This window comes from Artemia franciscana, chromosome 20 (genome assembly GCF_032884065.1).
Source record: "Artemia franciscana chromosome 20, ASM3288406v1, whole genome shotgun sequence".
In the NCBI taxonomy this organism is placed as follows: Eukaryota; Metazoa; Arthropoda; class Branchiopoda; order Anostraca; family Artemiidae; genus Artemia; species Artemia franciscana.
The window spans coordinates 1,050,742-1,069,377 of record NC_088882.1 but is presented as its reverse complement, the minus strand read 5'-3'; the positions used below and the strand labels follow the sequence as shown (position 1 = coordinate 1,069,377).

Sequence of the window (18,636 nt, the reverse complement as noted above, 5' to 3'; positions counted from 1 at the left end):
TGTTGATTCCTTTGAAAGAAAGTTGAGCAGGCACGATTTTAGGGGAAAATCCTCGACGAGACGTTGAGTATTGGTATATACTTATTTGTATATATTCATCTATTTATTATAAATGTTTGACACCCCACATTAAGTACTTAAAGAATAGCTCGTAAGAACCTGCACCTCCAAAATGGAACATGCACCCCTAAGATTATCTCTTGAGACCCTTCTGTTGATTCCTTTGAAAGAAAGTTGAGCAGACACGATTTTAGGGGAAAATCCTCGACGAGACGTTGAGTATTGGTATATATTTATTTGTATATATTCATCTATTTATTATAAATGTTTGACACCCCACATTAAGTACTTAAAGAATAGCTCGTAAGAACCTGCACCTCCAAAATGGAACATGCACCCCTAAGATTATCTCTTGAGACCCTTCTGTTCGATTCCTTTGAAAGAAAGTTGAGCAGACACTATTTTAGGAGAAAATCCTCGACGAGACGTTGAGTATTGGTATATATTTATTTGTATATATTCATCTATTTATTATAAATGTTTGCTCAATAATGACTTAATAATTTTTCCGAGAATTGGCATACTAGTATTTTTTTGGTGTGAAAAAAATGATACAGACAGGTCATGACTTCTTGAAAATTGGTTAAGGGCCTTAATTTCGGAATAACATTTGTCTTATGAATGACGTCACGAATACCCAATTGACTAATACCCTAATGGTTTTACTTTCTACAGGAAAGAAAGTTGTTCTGCGGAAGAAATTGAAACAAATTTTTAAAATAATAATTGAATATATGTGTATTTGTTTATTTGTCTCCCATTTTCTTCGCGAAAATGGCACTAATTTTTTTGTGAAAATTGCCATGAAAACATGACGTAAATAGGTCACAAGTCTTAAAAATTTGTTAAGGGCGTTAATTTTGGTAAGAAAAGATCTTTGCAATACGAATAACGTCACAAATACCCAGACCGACCAATATCTAAACGGCTTTACTTTTTATGTAAAATACATTTACTTGCCGTTAATTATTTACTTTCTATTTACTTGTAATTAAAATAAATGGAATCAAAGTTGTTTCGTGAAAACAATTAAAAAACTTCCTTTTTCTCCACAAAGCAAACCTCAGTCCCGGGGTGATTATTATAAAAAATAAATTATAGTGGTAACAGGTTCGTACGTAGTATTTTTTGGGGGAGGGGGAGGGACAATATTAGACAAAAAATTTTATTCGATTTTTGAATATAAAGTGCCATAAAAAAACAAGAAAAGGTGGGATATTAGGGAGGGGAATCTCGAAAATCCTTCCCAGCACAAGCCCCTGGGGGCAATCAAGTAATCGGAAATTTTTTGTTTGAACGTGAATAGAAGAGCATTTAGAGAGTAGTTTGAGTGAGAAAAATTCAGAATAATAATAGATCTTGGAAAGATTTACTTTTTTACTTTATTTATTTCTCTCTTTTTTTACAAAATTAGACAATATTTTCCTACAAAACATCAGATTCTTTTCAAATATTGAGAAAAAAAATCTAGGGAAAAGAGAAGAAGAATGGAATAAAAATTCGTAATTCATCATAATTTGTTTTGTTAGGGTGAATAAGAACTGAATGAATACACTAGAGTCCCACTAGGTACGGTGGATTGTTTCCATTTACATGCTTACACGGGTTTAAAAAAAAAGTCAGAACAAAGAGGGGACTATAAGAGGGGGGGTTACAAAAATCACATCGAGGCACTAAAACAGGTCACTGTTTGATTGAACTAAATTTAAAAATAAGTTTAAAAACTTGGCTGAAGACTAAAAGCTCTCTCCATCTTGACACTCTTCAGTTGTGTGACCAAATACTGAAAAAAAAAAAAGATTTATCGATAAAGTAAAAGAGTGGACGAGAAATTAAAGAAAAGAGAAAGTAAAAGAGAAAAGATCCAGGCAAAGAGAAAAGAAAACACTATAGTAAGTAAGTAAGTTTATTTAATTAATACGTAATTATTTACGTATAATATTTACTTAATAACGTAACTTTATTAAGCTATGCATTGGCAAAGTGGACTAAGCTCTCTAAACAAACAACGTCATTCAAAAATAAGTTCCCTCGCATTCTTCCTCGGCTGTTTCATCAGTTTCTAGTGAAACTAAGTTTCTAGTTTCTAGTGTCGGCTGTTTCATCGGGATCTAGTGAACTAATCCCCAATATTTTTGTATGACTCGTTAAAACGTAACGCAATATATTTAAATGAGATTCCAATGGGTTTTTAATTTTTTGTTATCTCTCCCTCCAAAATGATTTTATTAAAACAGACCAAGAGCGAGGGGGTGTGAAAGAGTATTCTTCAGAGTCCAGGGAGGGGAATCTCGTTGTCTTTTCAAAGAACGCGAAAGTTAGAAAAAACAGCGTGACGGAGAGGGGAGTTATCGAGTCAAAATTCCCTCATAAATGTATTGCTAAATGAGGCAAACTTACTTGTGACAATGATAAAGGAAGAATGCGAGGAAGAACGTGAAAGTGAGGAAAAACAGCGTGACGGAGAAGGAGATATCGAGTCAAAATTCCCTCATATTGTCAGTAATTCTATAATTTTAAGCATTTTTTATATATGTCTCGATATTTTAATTTGCCCTCCCCTATCTAATCCTTTGTCCATGACTGCCCCACAAACTGCTTTATACTATAACTACTTTATAACATAAATATTGGTTATACGATTGCATTGCTAGATGAGGTAACCTTACTTGTGACAAATAAAAGAAATGAGACGAGACGAGATTTAAAAAGAACCTTTCAAAATACAAATATAGCTAAAGAGTGGGAACGAGACAAATTGCTAAAAATACTTTCAAGCTCTTAATTATAATTTCTTCTTTTTGAGAAGTTTAACTGTGGAGTTTTTTCCTCAGAAAGTCTGCCAGGCTCCGGTACTATTTATATACAGGTAGTTATAAATATATAGGACATGGTAGGAGGGAGGTTGCCCTACAATCACTCCACCAGCCTCCTATATATATATATATATATATATATATATATATATATATATATATATATATATATATATATATATATATATATATATATATATATATATATATATATATATACATATATACCTATATATATATATATATAGGTAGTTATAAATATATAAGACATGGAGGAGGGCAGGTTGCCCTACAATCACTCCACCAGGCTCCCAGTGCTATATATATGCAGGTAGTTGTAAATATACAGGACGCATGAGTATGGCTGGTTGCCATACAATCACTTCACCAGGCTCCTAATACTATATATATATATATATATATACAGCTAGTTATAAATATGTATGACACGGGAGGAGGGCTGGTTGCCCTACAATCACTCCACCAGGCTCCCGGTACTACTCTATATATATACATATACATATATATATATATATATATATATATATATATATATATATATATATATATATATATATAAATATATATATATATATATATATATATATATATATATATATTATATATATATATATATATATATATATATATATAAATATATATATATATATATATATATATATATATATATATATATATATATATATATATATATATATATATATATATATATATATATATATATATATATACATATACAGGTATTTATAAATATATAGGACACGGGAGGAGGGCTGGCTGTCCAATAATCACTTTTGTCCCTTAAAAAGGGCACCAGAATTTCCAATTTCCTAATAAATGCTTGTCTTCAAAATTATACGACAAAACTTTCCATACAAAAGGTTCCGGAATAACATATGGGGGGCACAAGTGTAGTCGGTTGACTCTAATATTTTTACCCCTTGATATGTCTGAGCCAGCCCAAAGCGGTTAGTGTCGAGTTAGACACATGAGGTGCAGTAGAAACAAATAGTTATTTGGCAATTTATTCTTTATGCCTCTCGTAAAACTTTAAAATATCCCAACCAAGGCCATACACAGGGAGGCGAGTTACCGGGTTTGAGAACTTTCCCCTTCCGAAATTTTTATCCGACTCGTAAAAAAGCAACAAAACTGCGTATAAACAAATTTTTATGCGTTTTGCAAAGTTTTTTTTAGTAGCTTCCCTCCCCCGGCGCAAAATCATACCCCCAAATTCGGGAAAAATGATTCACTTACTTTCACAGGTTTCGCAATAGGGCCTATCCGACGATTTGACTTTTTTTGGATCTTGGCCAACTTGCTGATCTGCAAGATACGCTTCTGAAGACTGCGTCGGGCAATCTTCTGTGTCGTGAGTATCAAACGCTTCACAAATATCACAGTAAAGACGCGGAGGCAGTTTTGGCTTTGAACTTCGATGGTTTGGAATACCGTTACGTCGATTGCTAGAAAAAGAGATAAATACAGGAATATTGCTATGCCAAAATATCTATGTAGGCCGCAACAAAATATTGACGAGATACCTGCCACAAAATACCTTTACCTACTCCATTTTGGTAGCTTTTTATTAATATTTTTGGTTGTCATAGTATTGCAGCAGGCGTGCCATCTGTGGGCGAATATTCAATTTGCTCTTTTTTCAGATTTTCTGAAAATTCATGTTTCTGAACAGCTACTGATGTACATTGCACTTCCTGATGAAGGGCCAAGAAACGGATATCAGGAGCGCCGGCAGGTACTGTAAAGTCCAATGTCATATTCTTTACCTTTACTTTTTTACCATTTCTTTGGAAAACGTCTAGCGAATCCTCCTACGTAGGCAATCTTTCTGGAACAAGACAGAGGAAAAACTGAAGGAATCTAGAACAAATGAAAGACTATTCAAGACTAGATTTGGCGTCCAGAATATCCAGATCATTTAATTCTTTTCTTCCACAGTAAATTGTTTACCACAATGTTTTAGGTAGGCAATTGAATCTAAAAGAATGCATACATAAAGACCTTGTTTTAAATAGAGATACCGTGGATATTTTTAGGAACCCAATTTACGACCACTATATACAAAGAGAATCAACAAATATTACTCGTCATTTCAAAGCAAGTTCAATTAATTGTAGCAACAAAAATCCGGTTAGTAGGCAGGCAAGATAAAATTGAGTAGAAGACATGGGACAAAACAGCCTAAAAAGGTTTAGCTTTCCTGTAAAGGTGTAGTTGTCTTCGAGAATCAATAGGTTATTAATATTTGCATTTGGACGAATAAAAAGCATTGCCAAACTTGGCTAATTAGTTTTCAAGTTCAACTTGGCAACACTTACTATTATTACTTCTAGTACTAACAACTCACCGCAGCACAAAGCAGTCTGAGGCCAACATAGCTACGCGTGCTCCTCCTCCATCCCTATCTATTCAAAGCCTCATCTTTAGACCCTCCCAGGAACTGCCAATTCCTTTAAATCTTTCTTCGTGACATCCTCCCATCCCAGACGAGGACAACCTGAATTCCGTTTAGCCCTAGACGGTTGGCCGAAAAGGAAAATCTTCGGCAATCTGTCATCCTTCATCCGCAGAACGTGTCCTAGCCATCTCAACCTTTCTTTCATTATAGCCCTAGAAAGCGCTAGAAAGCCCTAGAAATTTCAATTTGTTTTCCTTGTTTAATTGTACTAGTTTTTATCCTTTGACTTTTTACTGATTGCAATTTTATGATTTTATGACATCGACCATTCCTTAAATTTTTGCTATTTTTTTTGTACTGACAGTAAAGTGCAAATTCGGTCCTTTTGGGCTTGTGATAGCCACTTTGTTGAAATAAATCTTATCTTATCTTAAACCGGGATTGAACCACATTTTTCGTACAGCTTACTGTTTGAAATACGGTCAGTCAGCCGAGTACACAGAACAATCCTTAGGCAATTTCTCTAGAAAACATCTAGTAAATCTTCACCCGCTTTTCGGAGCGCCCATGCTTCAGAGCCATATTTGACCACTGTCATCACTGTACCTTCCAGTATTCTAATCTTGGTTTGCAGACTTACCTTCCTATTCTTTCAAACTTTTTTTAACTGTGAAAAACACCCTGAGCCTTGGCTATTCTACTTTTAACAGCTTCACTGCTCCCACCGTCTTTACTAATAATACTACCAAGGTAATGGAAGCTGCCCATCTGATCAATCTTTTCGTTACCCAACATCACCTTTTCATCTTCTTATTCCTAGCCTTAGTGACTTAGTCTTCTCAACATCGATTTTCAAACCTATTCTAGCATCCTGAACTTGTAAAACTTTTAAAAATACATTTATTTTGCTCACACTTTCATCTAGGATGCTTAAATCATCAGCATAATTTATGGCCAGGAAATTTTTTCCTCCTCATTTCATTCAGTGGTCTCCCATTGCCTTTCACGTGATCCTTAAGACGAAGTCCATCAAAATGATCCATATAAAGAGGGATAGAACGCAACCCTGCTTAACTCCTGATTTAATACAAAACCAACTGCCAACCTCCATTTCCTACCTTAACCGCAGCATCATTATTCTCGCATAAAGCACTAATCCCTTCAATGTATTTGTCTGGTATACCCTATAAGAATAAGACCTTTGCTAAAGCTCTTCTATCAACAGAATCGAACGCTTGCTTACAATCTATTAAACTGAGCACCAAAGGTATTTGACAACTAAGGTACTTCTCAATTATTAACCTAAGAGTAAAAATTTGATCGACACATCCTCCACATTTTCTAAAAACCATACTGATCTTCTCTTAAAACTTTGTCTACAGCATCTCTCAGTCTAAAAAGTATCATATTACTAAGTAATTTGCTACCTACAGAGACCAGAATAATGCCTTGATAATTACGACACTCACTCTTATCACCTGTCTTATACAGTTGCTTAATTAAGGTTTTCCTAAAATCGTTAGGTACTTCCCTTTTTTCAAAAATCATATTCAGAATCTTCAGTAGCTTATTTCTAACCTCAGAGCCACCATATTTAAGATACCCATTTGCCACACTATCAGCACCAGGGGCCTTATTATTTTTAATCCTTTTAGTACTGTCGCTAATTCTTCCTCACAAAACAAATCTACCTTCACATGTAAGGTTTTCACTTTCCTCTATATCTTTTCCTGCAACTGTATATCAGTTTAGCACATTCTCAAAATGTCCCGCCCATCTCTCTTTGACTCTTTCCTTATCACTAATTGTGGCCCCATTCCTATCTTTAACTGGGACTGGTCCAGATTGGCTACTCCATCTCAATTTATTAGCATGCCAGTACAATATTTTACTATTATACCATCTAGCTCCATCTTCCAGATCCTCGCCAATTTTATCCATGGTCTCCAATTCACGCCTCCTTAGTTTATATTTTAAGGCTTTCTCCACTTTCTTTACATTCCTTTTGTTTTCATATGATCTACCACTCAGATAATTCTTGTGCAAGCCCTTTCTCCTCTCTATTAAACATTAAGCTTTTTCACTAATATTCCTAGCTGCAGTCTTAACATTCTTCCTTAAGACACTATCAGCAACTTCACAAATTGTTTTTCTTAAATTATTCCAACCAACTTCCACATTTTCAAACTTTAAACTTTCAAGTTTAGTATTGAACTGTTCCTGGAAAGTTTCTATCAAATTCTCATTCTGGAGTCCAACATCATACCAACATCATAACTTAACGGGAGATAGTTACCCTTCCAAAATTTCAGCTTTGAATTAACCCTAGACACTACTAGATGGCGATATTTAATTTTAACATCAACAACAGCACTCTTATATACCCTAGTACCTTGCATTGATGCTACCAGTCTTCGATTTACTATAAATTATCAATAAGGTGTGCTGTCTTGTGCGATACTGCATCAATAAAAATTTCATAATTTTAAAACAACGAAAAGAAAACCACATTTGCTTTTATTCGTTCCAATGAACCTCAATTCACAACGCGATTTGAGAACAAAATTATCCTATTCCGTTAGAAACCAAAATTTTGGACATTTGCCATTTAGGAAAATATTTTTTCGCTCTTTCGAATATCCTGTGTCGGGACTCTCCACAACCTCTGTTGCTTGGCAACAGATAATTGTGTTTTATCCTAAACGAGACGTTAAAACTTTTCCTGAGAGTGAAATTATCCTATTCCGTAACTTATAAACACAGTTCTTCATCTAAATGGGTACCTGGAGAAATCTGGGGAAGGTAAACAGGAAGGGTGTGCGAAAGCCCAGGATGGCTGGCCCCCAACCCCCCATTGCACTTCCTGGCTGAAGGGCCAAGAAACGGAGATCAGCACCGCCGGTAGGGACTGTAAAGTCTAATGCCGTATTCTTTACCTGAATTTGAAAAAGAGCTAACTAACCACCTCCTATTCCTAGAAACTTAGCTCTCTCCTCCCTTCTCTTTTTCCTCTCTATCGCCCCTTTCCAATTTGTTTAATTCATTTATTTTGATTAGCATGGTAATTTTTGTTGCTGCTGTTTAATTATTTTTTTTCTTCTTGTCCTTCTGTTCGATTTTAGTGTTATTATTTAACGTTATGTCCAGTGTTCCACTCTCACAGGCCACAGAGCCTTAATGGGGTCTAAAGTTTTGTAAATTTTTTTCTCTGTTTCTTTTAAACAAATTGACTGATCGTTGGACACCAAAATTTTGGACAGTATCCATAATTATATTCGGTTATCCTATCGATAATTTGATATTATCCAAATCGACAATTCGGTTTTATCCTAATCGAGACGCCAAAACTTTTTCTTAGAGCAAAATTACCCTACGAACGCAGTTACTGATTTAATTAAAGCCGCAACTCGAATGACATCATTCATCCTGCCAGCAGCACTTCTTGCAGGCGAATCATTTGGTACAGGTGGCTCTGATTGGACAGTCAATATAACTGGACAGCCTCCTAATTTTCGGACGACTATGATTGGCTGTCCAGTCCAAACCTATCCTGCTGCTGGCAGGGTGAGTGATGTCAATCAGGACGAGCATTAGAAAAGACGTTGAAAGTTAAAATGGTATTTTACTGGATTGAATTTTTGAGGACGAAAAGTGTTGTTAAATTTTAACTAATTAGTTTCGATTATTTATTTTCAGGGTTCAACATGGTAATTCTGACAAAAATGAGATATTAGTTTAAAAGGTTAACTTTTTTTAAGACAAGCAAAGGAAATTGGAAAGAAATGATTTAAAGGAACTTCCTAAGCAGAGGCGCCATTTGGGGGGGGGGGGTTAGGGGTGGGCAAATGCCCACCCCAGATTTTCCAGGGGGCCCAAGCTTCCACCACAAAGGGCCCTTTCCGGCCATAATTATCCATTATGTCCAACATAATCCATTCTGTTCAAATGATCTGAACTAACTGCACGCCTATTAGTCAAAGAGCGTAATTACCTGACGACCCTTGGGGTAATTACGCTATTTGTTATTAATCATTGTAAACTTTGAAAGTAGGTTAGATTCATAATAAAAGTCTCAAGTTCTGTCAAATGTCCCATGCCCACCCCAAGATTTGGCTCAAATGGCACCTCTGTTCCTAACAGAGGGCAGCTTTGAGTAGGTTTGGACGGAAAAAAAGCGCGCACAGCTGTCTTGGCCTCAGGCGTCTTGGTGCTACAGAAAATTCTTAGTAGTAGTACTGGTAAAAATACTTTCAAATTTAGCTAATTAGTTTTAGTTATTTTTTTCAACGGTTCTGCGTGGCAACACCAAGATGAAAATGTGGTACTAAACTAAAATCCTCGTGTCCCCCTGAGTCCGCCTTTGGGAGCACAGATTTGGGGCGGTACCGCATTGTAGTCAGCGTTGTCACGTTGAACCCTTAAGCTGTTTGGTGCTTCTTCAGCTGTTTGGTGCTATACTTGCTCACCTTATTTTTGACGATTTTTCACCCACATCTCCTATTTTTTTTATTCGCGCCTGTTACCACCGGAAACTGAATAAGTGCATATGGAGCCCTTTTTTGTGTTGTTAAAAATTGAATCCCGGATTTTTCCTAATTTTTTTAAGATATATATGATTGTTTAACTTTCCTCAACCAATTGAAACGATAAAATTTTATACTGACCGTCCTTGGTACATTAAACCACTGTTGGGAAAAAAAATTCCACAGTTATAGTTTTCAACTGCACCCACTCCAACAACACCCCCAAAACGTTGCTAATGGACCTTTAGGGGGTTCCAGCAAAGTAAAAACGCAACTTATGAATTTTTTAGTATTTATATGTCCTAAGTGTTCTGTTGAACAGTAAAACTGAAAAAAAAGAATATAAAATAGGAATAATATAACCATATAAAGATATATAATAATTTATAACATCATAACCATTAATAAAAACAAGACCATAAAATCATCATAACCATTAAAGGACCTTTCACGTTAACAACGTGAGATTAATGTTATGGCTCTTACATTTATCTCCTCTGTTCCCTTCACACTAGATTGCTAGTTTGTCATGATCAACATCACTATCAACAACGATCATAATTATTGTTCGTAGAAGATTTAAATTTGCAAAACATGGCACCAATAAACAGGTAAAGGGAACATAATTTGGCACTAGATACCGGAGGTATCGCCAAGAAACCTAATCAGCATGGACACTATGTTGTTTAATTTCTTAAATTCCACATATTTGAAAAAAAATAGTTTTAATTTTCTTTATTTAAATAAGATTTTCTTTACTTTTTTCTCAGTTCAGTTTTGTTTTCTGTGAAAGCAGGGTCTTTAAGCTATACAAATAATTTCTCGATTATAAAAAAAAAATTCAACGATTTTTCTAAATTTTTCAATAAACTCAATTGTTTTCCATCCAGAAGATCCCTTTCTGTCCAAAAAGACTGGAGGGTAACTATAGCCCCTCTCAAGCCCTCAAAAGACAAGGGGACTTCCTGGCATGATCAGAAGAACGGCCTGAAATTAAATAATTTTTTTTCAGTTGAAAGTAAGGAGCTACATTGAAACTTAAAACGGGCAGAAATCATTCTGTATATGAAAGGGCTGTCCTCTCCTCAACCCTCGCTCTTTACGATAAAGTTCGGCTTTTGTCATATTTCTCAAACAAAGGCTGTGCAAACACATGCCGTTGAATTTGAATGATAACTATTCTTCTTTTTTTTTAATACTCCAGCGGGATTAGCAAGGGTTGAGAAAGGGGTGGCCCACCTCGTAAACGGAATAATTCCTGTTTGTTTAAGTTTTATTGTTAATCCTTATGTTTAGTTGAAAATTTCTTTTTATTTAATTTCTCACCGTTTTTCTAAGCATACCAGGGAAATGCCAGGAGAATCATGCCTTTTGCAGAAAAGGGGCGTAGGAGGGGGACTAGTTATCCTTCAAGGTCACTAAAAGTTACCCTGGAACTTTCGATTTTCTTTCGAATGATCCCTCTTCCGATATTCTAGGATCACTGGTTCGACATAGTCACGACAGGAAAAAAAAAACAAAAAACAATCAAACAAACAAATAAACACGCATCTACGGTCTTTCTTCTGACAAAAAGTGCCCACATTTTTGTAGATGCGAGCAAGAAACCTTTATCAAAAATCAGACAATTTTTTTATTTAATTTGAAATAAAACCGACACATGATGCCAGGTAGCTCACCTGTTATGATCAGTGACTCCATGTCCCATCAAAGTGGCTCGAAGAATTTCCATTTCCGTTTTCAAATTTTCATTCTTCTTCTGCATATCAATAATGACCGAGTTTAAGAAACTTACTTGCTGCTCCAAATTTTTCTTAGACTCCCGGAGCATGAGCGTTTGCTCATCTGTACCTAAAAAAAACTTAAAGTTACTTTTTTTTTGTATTTAGTTATCAACCCTATATAATTCTTTATTTATCTAATTTCACTATTGCGAGATTTTGCTTTATATTGTAACACTGTTGATGGGGCGTGATTCGTTATGGGGGCAAACCAAAGTTTTTCCCTCCCCCCCAGCTGAAATTTAGCTTCTGCAAAAAAAATTGTCAAAATTAAGATAAGCCTGCATAATTCAAAGTATCCAGAGAAACAGGTCAGGTCAGTCATTGATGCATCATAGAACTATTTTTCCAGTTCATTATTTAATTAGTTCATTCATTGATGCATCATAGAACTGTTTGTTATTTTTCGTCAGTTACTTTCAGCTTAGCGACAAAGAGAAGCGAGATAATAAATAGAAAATACTATATATTTGAACATTAAGGGGTTGGGGGAAAATATTTGGAGTGTGAAGATAAAACACAATTCTTACTTCATAATATACAAACTAATAGTACCTAACACATTAGGCAGGCAGATCCGCTATACATTATAAATAGAAAGTCATAGTCCTAAAGTTTTCAATTTTGTGGAAAGTGTTCAGATTATTTCATTTCTCATTAAAATAAAAGTAAAACAGTTCAAAATAGGGATGATACCTTTTTATTGACAGTGAATAGATATAAAATTATTTAACTGGATATTTCGAACACATATACAGTGTTCATCATCAGCAGTAAAACTAAAAAAGACATGAATAAAAATAAACAAAATTTATACCTAATAAACTAATTACATATAGTTTATTGCTCTTATTTTTTTCAATGCAACAGCGGAGGCAAATCCCTTTGACCTTTTCGGTTCCACTTCATTAGAATTATCTGACATATTACGTGGACAGAGGTCATAGCTCTTAGGCGAGGTGATATTTACTTTATTTGACCTCGGTAAATTATCATAAATTGAGTTCAATCCAAATTCACCTGTATCTCTGTTTATGGAATTATTCTTGAATATAATTTTTTTTAATTCTCGATTGTTTCCCTGAAAATTTGCTTTAAACCTTGGTCCCTAGAAATCAAAGAAACATTTTCAAACAAAATAAAATGATTTGGAAAATTAAAGATATGTTCCGAGAGTTATCTACTCATTAAAATAAAGCATTTACTTAATTTTGCTAAAGTGTTTTTATCTTTTTTTTGTTACGAACTTTAGCAGAATATCCCCAAACAGCCATTACCACATGTAACAAGTAGTATCTTTTGTTAACCTTTTTTTTTCTATTATGTTAGGATTACGCTACGGATTAAGTTGGGATTATGTTAGGATTAGGATTTATTGAATGTATCCACTTTGGTTTTTAAAGATTTACACATTATCCACTCAATCCAAAGTGCCAAGGTAGAGGCATACAATTTTATTTTTTTATTTTTTTGCTCTTTCAAATGAAAAAAAAGTCGTGATATGTAGTTGCCACTCCAATCACCTTTGTACTCCTTATGCTAGTAAGATTTTGGCGAAAAATTGTCAAATGTATTTGTAGAAAAAAGATGTTAAATCCAGGTAGCCACTTCATTCAACTTTTCACTTCGTATGCTAGAAACATTTTGAAGAGAAAATGGTAAATGTATTTGTAGAAAAAAAAGGTGCTCAATCCGGGTTGCCACTTCATTTACCTTTTCACTTCGTATGCTAGAAAAATGTTGGCGAGAAAATGTCAATTGTATTTGTGGAAAAAAGGTGTTAAATCCGGGTCGCCACATCATTTACCTTTTCACTTGGTATGCTAGAAAAATTTTGGCGAGAAAATGTCAAATGTATTTGTATAAAAAAAAGGTGCTCAATCAGGGTTGCCACTTCATTTACCTTTTCACTTCGTATGCTAGAAAAATTTTGGCGAGAAAATGTCAAATGCATTTGTAGAAAAAAAGGTGCTCAATCCGGGTTGCCACTTCATTTACCTTTTCACTTGGTATGCAAGAAAAATTTTGGCGAGAAAATGTCAAATGTATTTGTAAAAAAAAAGGTGCTCAATCAGGGTTGCCACTTCATTTACCTTTTCACTTCGTATGCTAGAAAAATTTTGGCGAGAAAATGTCAAATGTATTTGTAGAAAAAAAGGTGCTCAATCCGAGTTGCCACTTCATTTACCTTTTCACTTCGTATGCTAGAAAAATTTTGGCGAGAAAATGTCAAATGTATTTGTAGAAAAAAAGTTGCTCAATCAGGGTTGCCACTCCATTTACCTTTTCACTTCGTATGCTAGAAAAATGTTGGCGAGAAAATGTCAATTGTATTTGTGGAAAAAAGGTGTTAAATCCGGGTCGCCACTTCATTTACCTTTTCACTTGGTATGCTAGAAAAATTTTGGCGAGAAAATGTCAAATGTATTTGTATAAAAAAAGGTGCTCAATCAGGGTTGCAGCTTCATTTACCTTTTCATTTCGTATGCTAGAAAAATTTTGGCGAGAAAATATCAAATGTATTTGTAGAAAAAAAGGTGCTCAATCCGGGTCGCCACTTCATTTACCTTTTCACTTCGTATGCTAGAAAAATTTTGGCGAGAAAATGTCAAATGTATTTGTAGAAAAAAAGGTGTTAAAACCGGGTTGCCACTTCATTTACCTTTTCACTTCGCATGCTAGTAAAATTTTGGCGAGAAAGGGTCAAATGTATTTGTAGAAAAAAGGTGTTAAATCCGGGTCGCCACTTCATTTACCTTTTCACTTCGTATGCTAGTAAAATTTTGGCGAGAAAGGGTCAAATGCATTTGAAGAAAAAAGGTGTTAAATCCAGGTTGCCACTTCATTCAACTTTTTCACTTCGTATGCTAGAAAAATGTTGGCGAGAAAATGTCAATTGTATTTGTGGAAAAAAGGTGTTAAATCCGGGTCGCCACTTCATTTACCTTTTCACTTGGTATGCTAGAAAAATTTTGGCGAGAAAATGTCAAATGTATTTGTATAAAAAAAGGTGCTCAATCAGGGTTGCCACTTCTTTTACCTTTTCACTTCGTATGCTAGAAAAATTTTGGCGAGAAAATGTCAAGTGTATTTGTAGAAAAAAAGGTGCTCAATCCGGGTTGCCACTTCATTTACCTTTTCACTTCGTATGCTAGAAAAATGTTGGTGAGAAAATGTCAATTGTATTTGTGGAAAAAAGGTGTTAAATCCACGTCGCCACTTCATTTACCTTTTCACTTGGTATGCTAGAAAAATTTTGGCGAGAAAATGTCAAATGTATTTGTATAAAAAAAGGTGTTAAATCCGGGTCGCCACTTCATTTACCTTTTCACTTCGTATGCTAGTAACATTTTGGCGAGAAAGGGTCAAATGTATTTGTAGAAAAAAAGGTGTTAAATCCGGGTCGCCACTTCATTTACCTTTTCACTTAGTATGCTAGAAAAATTTTGGCGAGAAAATGTCAAATGTATTTGTATAAAAAAAGGTGCTCAATCAGGGTTGCAGCTTCATTTACCTTTTCATTTCGTATGCTAGAAAAATTTTGGCGAGAAAATATCAAATGTATTTGTAGAAAAAAAGGTGCTCAATCCGGGTCGCCACTTCATTTACCTTTTCACTTCGTATGCTAGAAAAATTTTGGCGAGAAAATGTCAAATGTATTTGTAGAAAAAAAGGTGTTAAAACCGGGTTGCCACTTCATTTACCTTTTCACTTCGCATGCTAGTAAAATTTTGGCGAGAAAGGGTCAAATGTATTTGTAGAAAAAAGGTGTTAAATCCGGGTCGCCACTTCATTTACCTTTTCACTTCGTATGCTAGTAAAATTTTGGCGAGAAAGGGTCAAATGCATTTGTAGAAAAAAGGTGTTAAATCCAGGTTGCCACTTCATTCAACTTTTTCACTTCGTATGCTAGAAAAATGTTGGCGAGAAAATGTCAATTGTATTTGTGGAAAAAAGGTGTTAAATCCGGGTCGCCACTTCAGTTACCTTTTCACTTGGTATGCTAGAAAAATTTTGGCGAGAAAATGTCAAATGTATTTGTATAAAAAAAGGTGCTCAATCAGGGTTGCCACTTCTTTTACCTTTTCACTTCGTATGCTAGAAAAATTTTGGCGAGAAAATGTCAAGTGTAGTTGTAGAAAAAAAGGTGCTCAATCCGGGTTGCCACTTCATTTACCTTTTCACTTCGTATGCTAGAAAAATGTTGGTGAGAAAATGTCAATTGTATTTGTGGAAAAAAGGTGTTAAATCCACGTCGCCACTTCATTTACCTTTTCACTTGGTATGCTAGAAAAATTTTGGCGAGAAAATGTCAAATGTATTTGTATAAAAAAAGGTGTTAAATCCGGGTCGCCACTTCATTTACCTTTTCACTTCGTATGCTAGTAACATTTTGGCGAGAAAGGGTCAAATGTATTTGTAGAAAAAAAGGTGTTAAATCCGGGTCGCCACTTCATTTACCTTTTCACTTCGTATGCTAGTAAAATTTTGGCGAGAAAGGGTCAAATGTATTTGTAAAAAAAAAGGTGTTAAATCCGGGTTGCCACTTTATTTACCTTTTCACTTAGTATGCTAGAAAAATTTTGGCGAGAAAATGTCAAATGTATTTGTAGAAAAAAAGGTGTTAAATCCGGGTTGCCACTTCATTGACCTTTTCACTTCGTATGCTAGAAAAATTTTGGCGAAAAATTGTCAAAAGTGATTGTAAAAAAATAAAAGCTTTCAAATTTAGTTGTAACTACATTTACCTTTGCACTGTGTATACTAGTAAAAATTGGAGAAAAATCGTCAAAAGTAGATATCAAACAGAAATTAGTCAAATGTAGCTTTCACTACATTTTCCTTTGCCCTACGTATGGCAGTAATAATTTGACGAAGCATTAAGATGACTAGCATTACTAAAAAAAAAAAGAAAAAGAAAAAAAAAAAAAAAAAAAAAAAAAAAAAAAAAAAAAAAAAAAAAAAGAGAGCAAAGTAGCTGTGAGAATAAGTAAGAGAAAAGTGACGTCATTACTGAATTTGACACAAAAAAACCATTTCGTTTGTCAAAATCCTGACGAATTCACTAAACAGAATATAAGGTTTTGATTGTTTAAAACAAAGGCTCAGTTCTCACGGGAGTATGCCCTTCCTCGACGTGTGCAGGCCCAGAGAACATCTTATTGTTATTCAAGCATTTGGTAAGCATGTTAAAAACCACGTGAAATGGTTCGGTAAGATTATTATTAGATATCCCGAATTTTTACCAAAATTGCATTTCATCTGCTCGAAAATCCTTTCCTTCGCCTTATTTTCAAAACTGGCTCACTCTCTTTAACTGTCGCAACTGAACAGACATAAATCAAAAACTCATTTAGTCTGAACATATTAAAAGCGAAAAAATTTAGCTCTAGCACAAAAGTAAAGAACTCCATCAAAAATATATATTTATATTTATAAAAACATATAATCTAAAAATTACATAATTTATATTTATAAATTTATGATTTTTCAGATTTATAAAAATATTCATATTACAATTAATTCCCTAACTATGAATAAGATCCCAACCCCGCGTTGCTAGCTTTACTAATAAAGTAATAAGCATAACTGAACACAACAATTGCTAATAAGCCAATAATACAGCCAAATTTTATCAAACAGTTCGTGATATACGAACTCACACCATCGCAATCGACGTAACAGAGAACCACACTGTAGAAGTTTTAAGCTCCTATCTGCAAAAATGTGGATATTTGTATTTTTTGCAAGAAGACTGATCACGGATGCGTGTTCATTTGTTTGTTGTTTTTTTTCCCAGGGGTGATCGTATCGATCCAGTGCTCCTACAACGTCGCGAGAAGGCTCATTCTAACGGAAATTAAAAGTTCTAGTGCCCTTTTTAAGCAACCAAAAAATCGTTGGGCACCTAGGCCCCCTCCCACGCTCATTTTTTCCCAAAGTCACCAGATCCAAATTCTGAGGTAGCCATTGGGTCAGATAATGACAACCAAATGATAGCCAGGAAGGTTGTCCCCTTCGCAACGCCTCGCTCTTTACGCTAAAGTTTTTTATTTTTTTTAAAATGTGGAGTTGTGAGAAAGAGTCAAACTTACGGGATAATTTCCCGTTTTACGGGATAAGTGAGGCCTTGCGGAGGGGACAACCCCTTTCATATACGGGATAATTTCTGCTCGTTTAAAGTTTTAGTGATCGCTCCTTATTTGTAGTAAAACAAAAACCTGTTTTTTTTAAATTAACTATGAAATCAGGTGCTTACGCAGGGTAGCAGCTTTCGAGACACACAGTGACGTCAACCCACGAAAACATAAGGGGGGGGGGTTGTATTCTTCAAAATCTTGGTGTAATGGGTTTGATTTCTTCTATAATTTTTTTGGCGCAAACATTCTTACGTAAAATATAATTTTTACGTTTCCCAAATTTTTATTTCCAAATCCCAAGCTAATCAATCCCAACAATCTCAAATTAAAATTCCAATAATACCAAATTAATTGTAAGAAACAAGTCTTTTATTGAAAGGGTTCATCTCTTATATTAGCATTAAATTGGATGGATGTATAGTTGAATAATAATTGGAAGTTGAACAATGTGGAGTATAATTTTTTCGGTTATTTTGATTAAAGAATAAAGTTGCAAATTTTTTATCAATTCAAAAGGGTTGGCCCTAGACTTGTGCGGTAGGATCAGAGGGTGGGTTCGGGTCTGAGTGAAGTTGGACATATTTAGGCTTATTAAATAGGGTTGCAATATTGTTTTTTTGGTCAAAGAAACCACCAAAAAGGGCATTTTTTTTACGAAAATACCCAAAAAGATGTTATTAAAAATCTAGAAGGGACGTGGGTAAAAATCCCAGAGACAAATGGCCCCATCCCACAATTGATGGTCCTGGGCATTCACCTCTCTGCCTAGGAGAACCTAAAGTATAGATTGGTTAGGACAGGCAGGGGACCTCGCCATTTAATGTTTATGTATGCGAATACAAACATGTTCACAGGTTCGACCAACAAAGGGGTATA

At 34.8% G+C, this 18,636-nt stretch overlaps 1 protein-coding gene across 4 annotated transcripts in view; it reads right to left on the bottom strand.

The window, feature by feature from the left end:
• Nucleotides 1-1,464: 1,464 nt before the first annotated feature.
• Nucleotides 1,465-18,636, bottom strand: part of LOC136040250 (CAP-Gly domain-containing linker protein 1-like) — a 185,626-nt gene continuing 168,454 nt past the window's right edge. For all 4 annotated transcript variants that reach the window (XM_065724461.1, XM_065724462.1, XM_065724463.1 and 1 more), the window contains 3 exons: nucleotides 11,519-11,690; nucleotides 4,155-4,363; nucleotides 1,465-1,843 (listed from right to left, as the gene is read on the bottom strand). In XM_065724461.1, coding sequence (XP_065580533.1) covers nucleotides 1,797-1,843; nucleotides 4,155-4,363; nucleotides 11,519-11,690 — 428 coding nt within the window. In that variant the 3' untranslated portion in view covers nucleotides 1,465-1,796. The remainder of the gene's footprint in view (nucleotides 1,844-4,154; nucleotides 4,364-11,518; nucleotides 11,691-18,636) is intronic.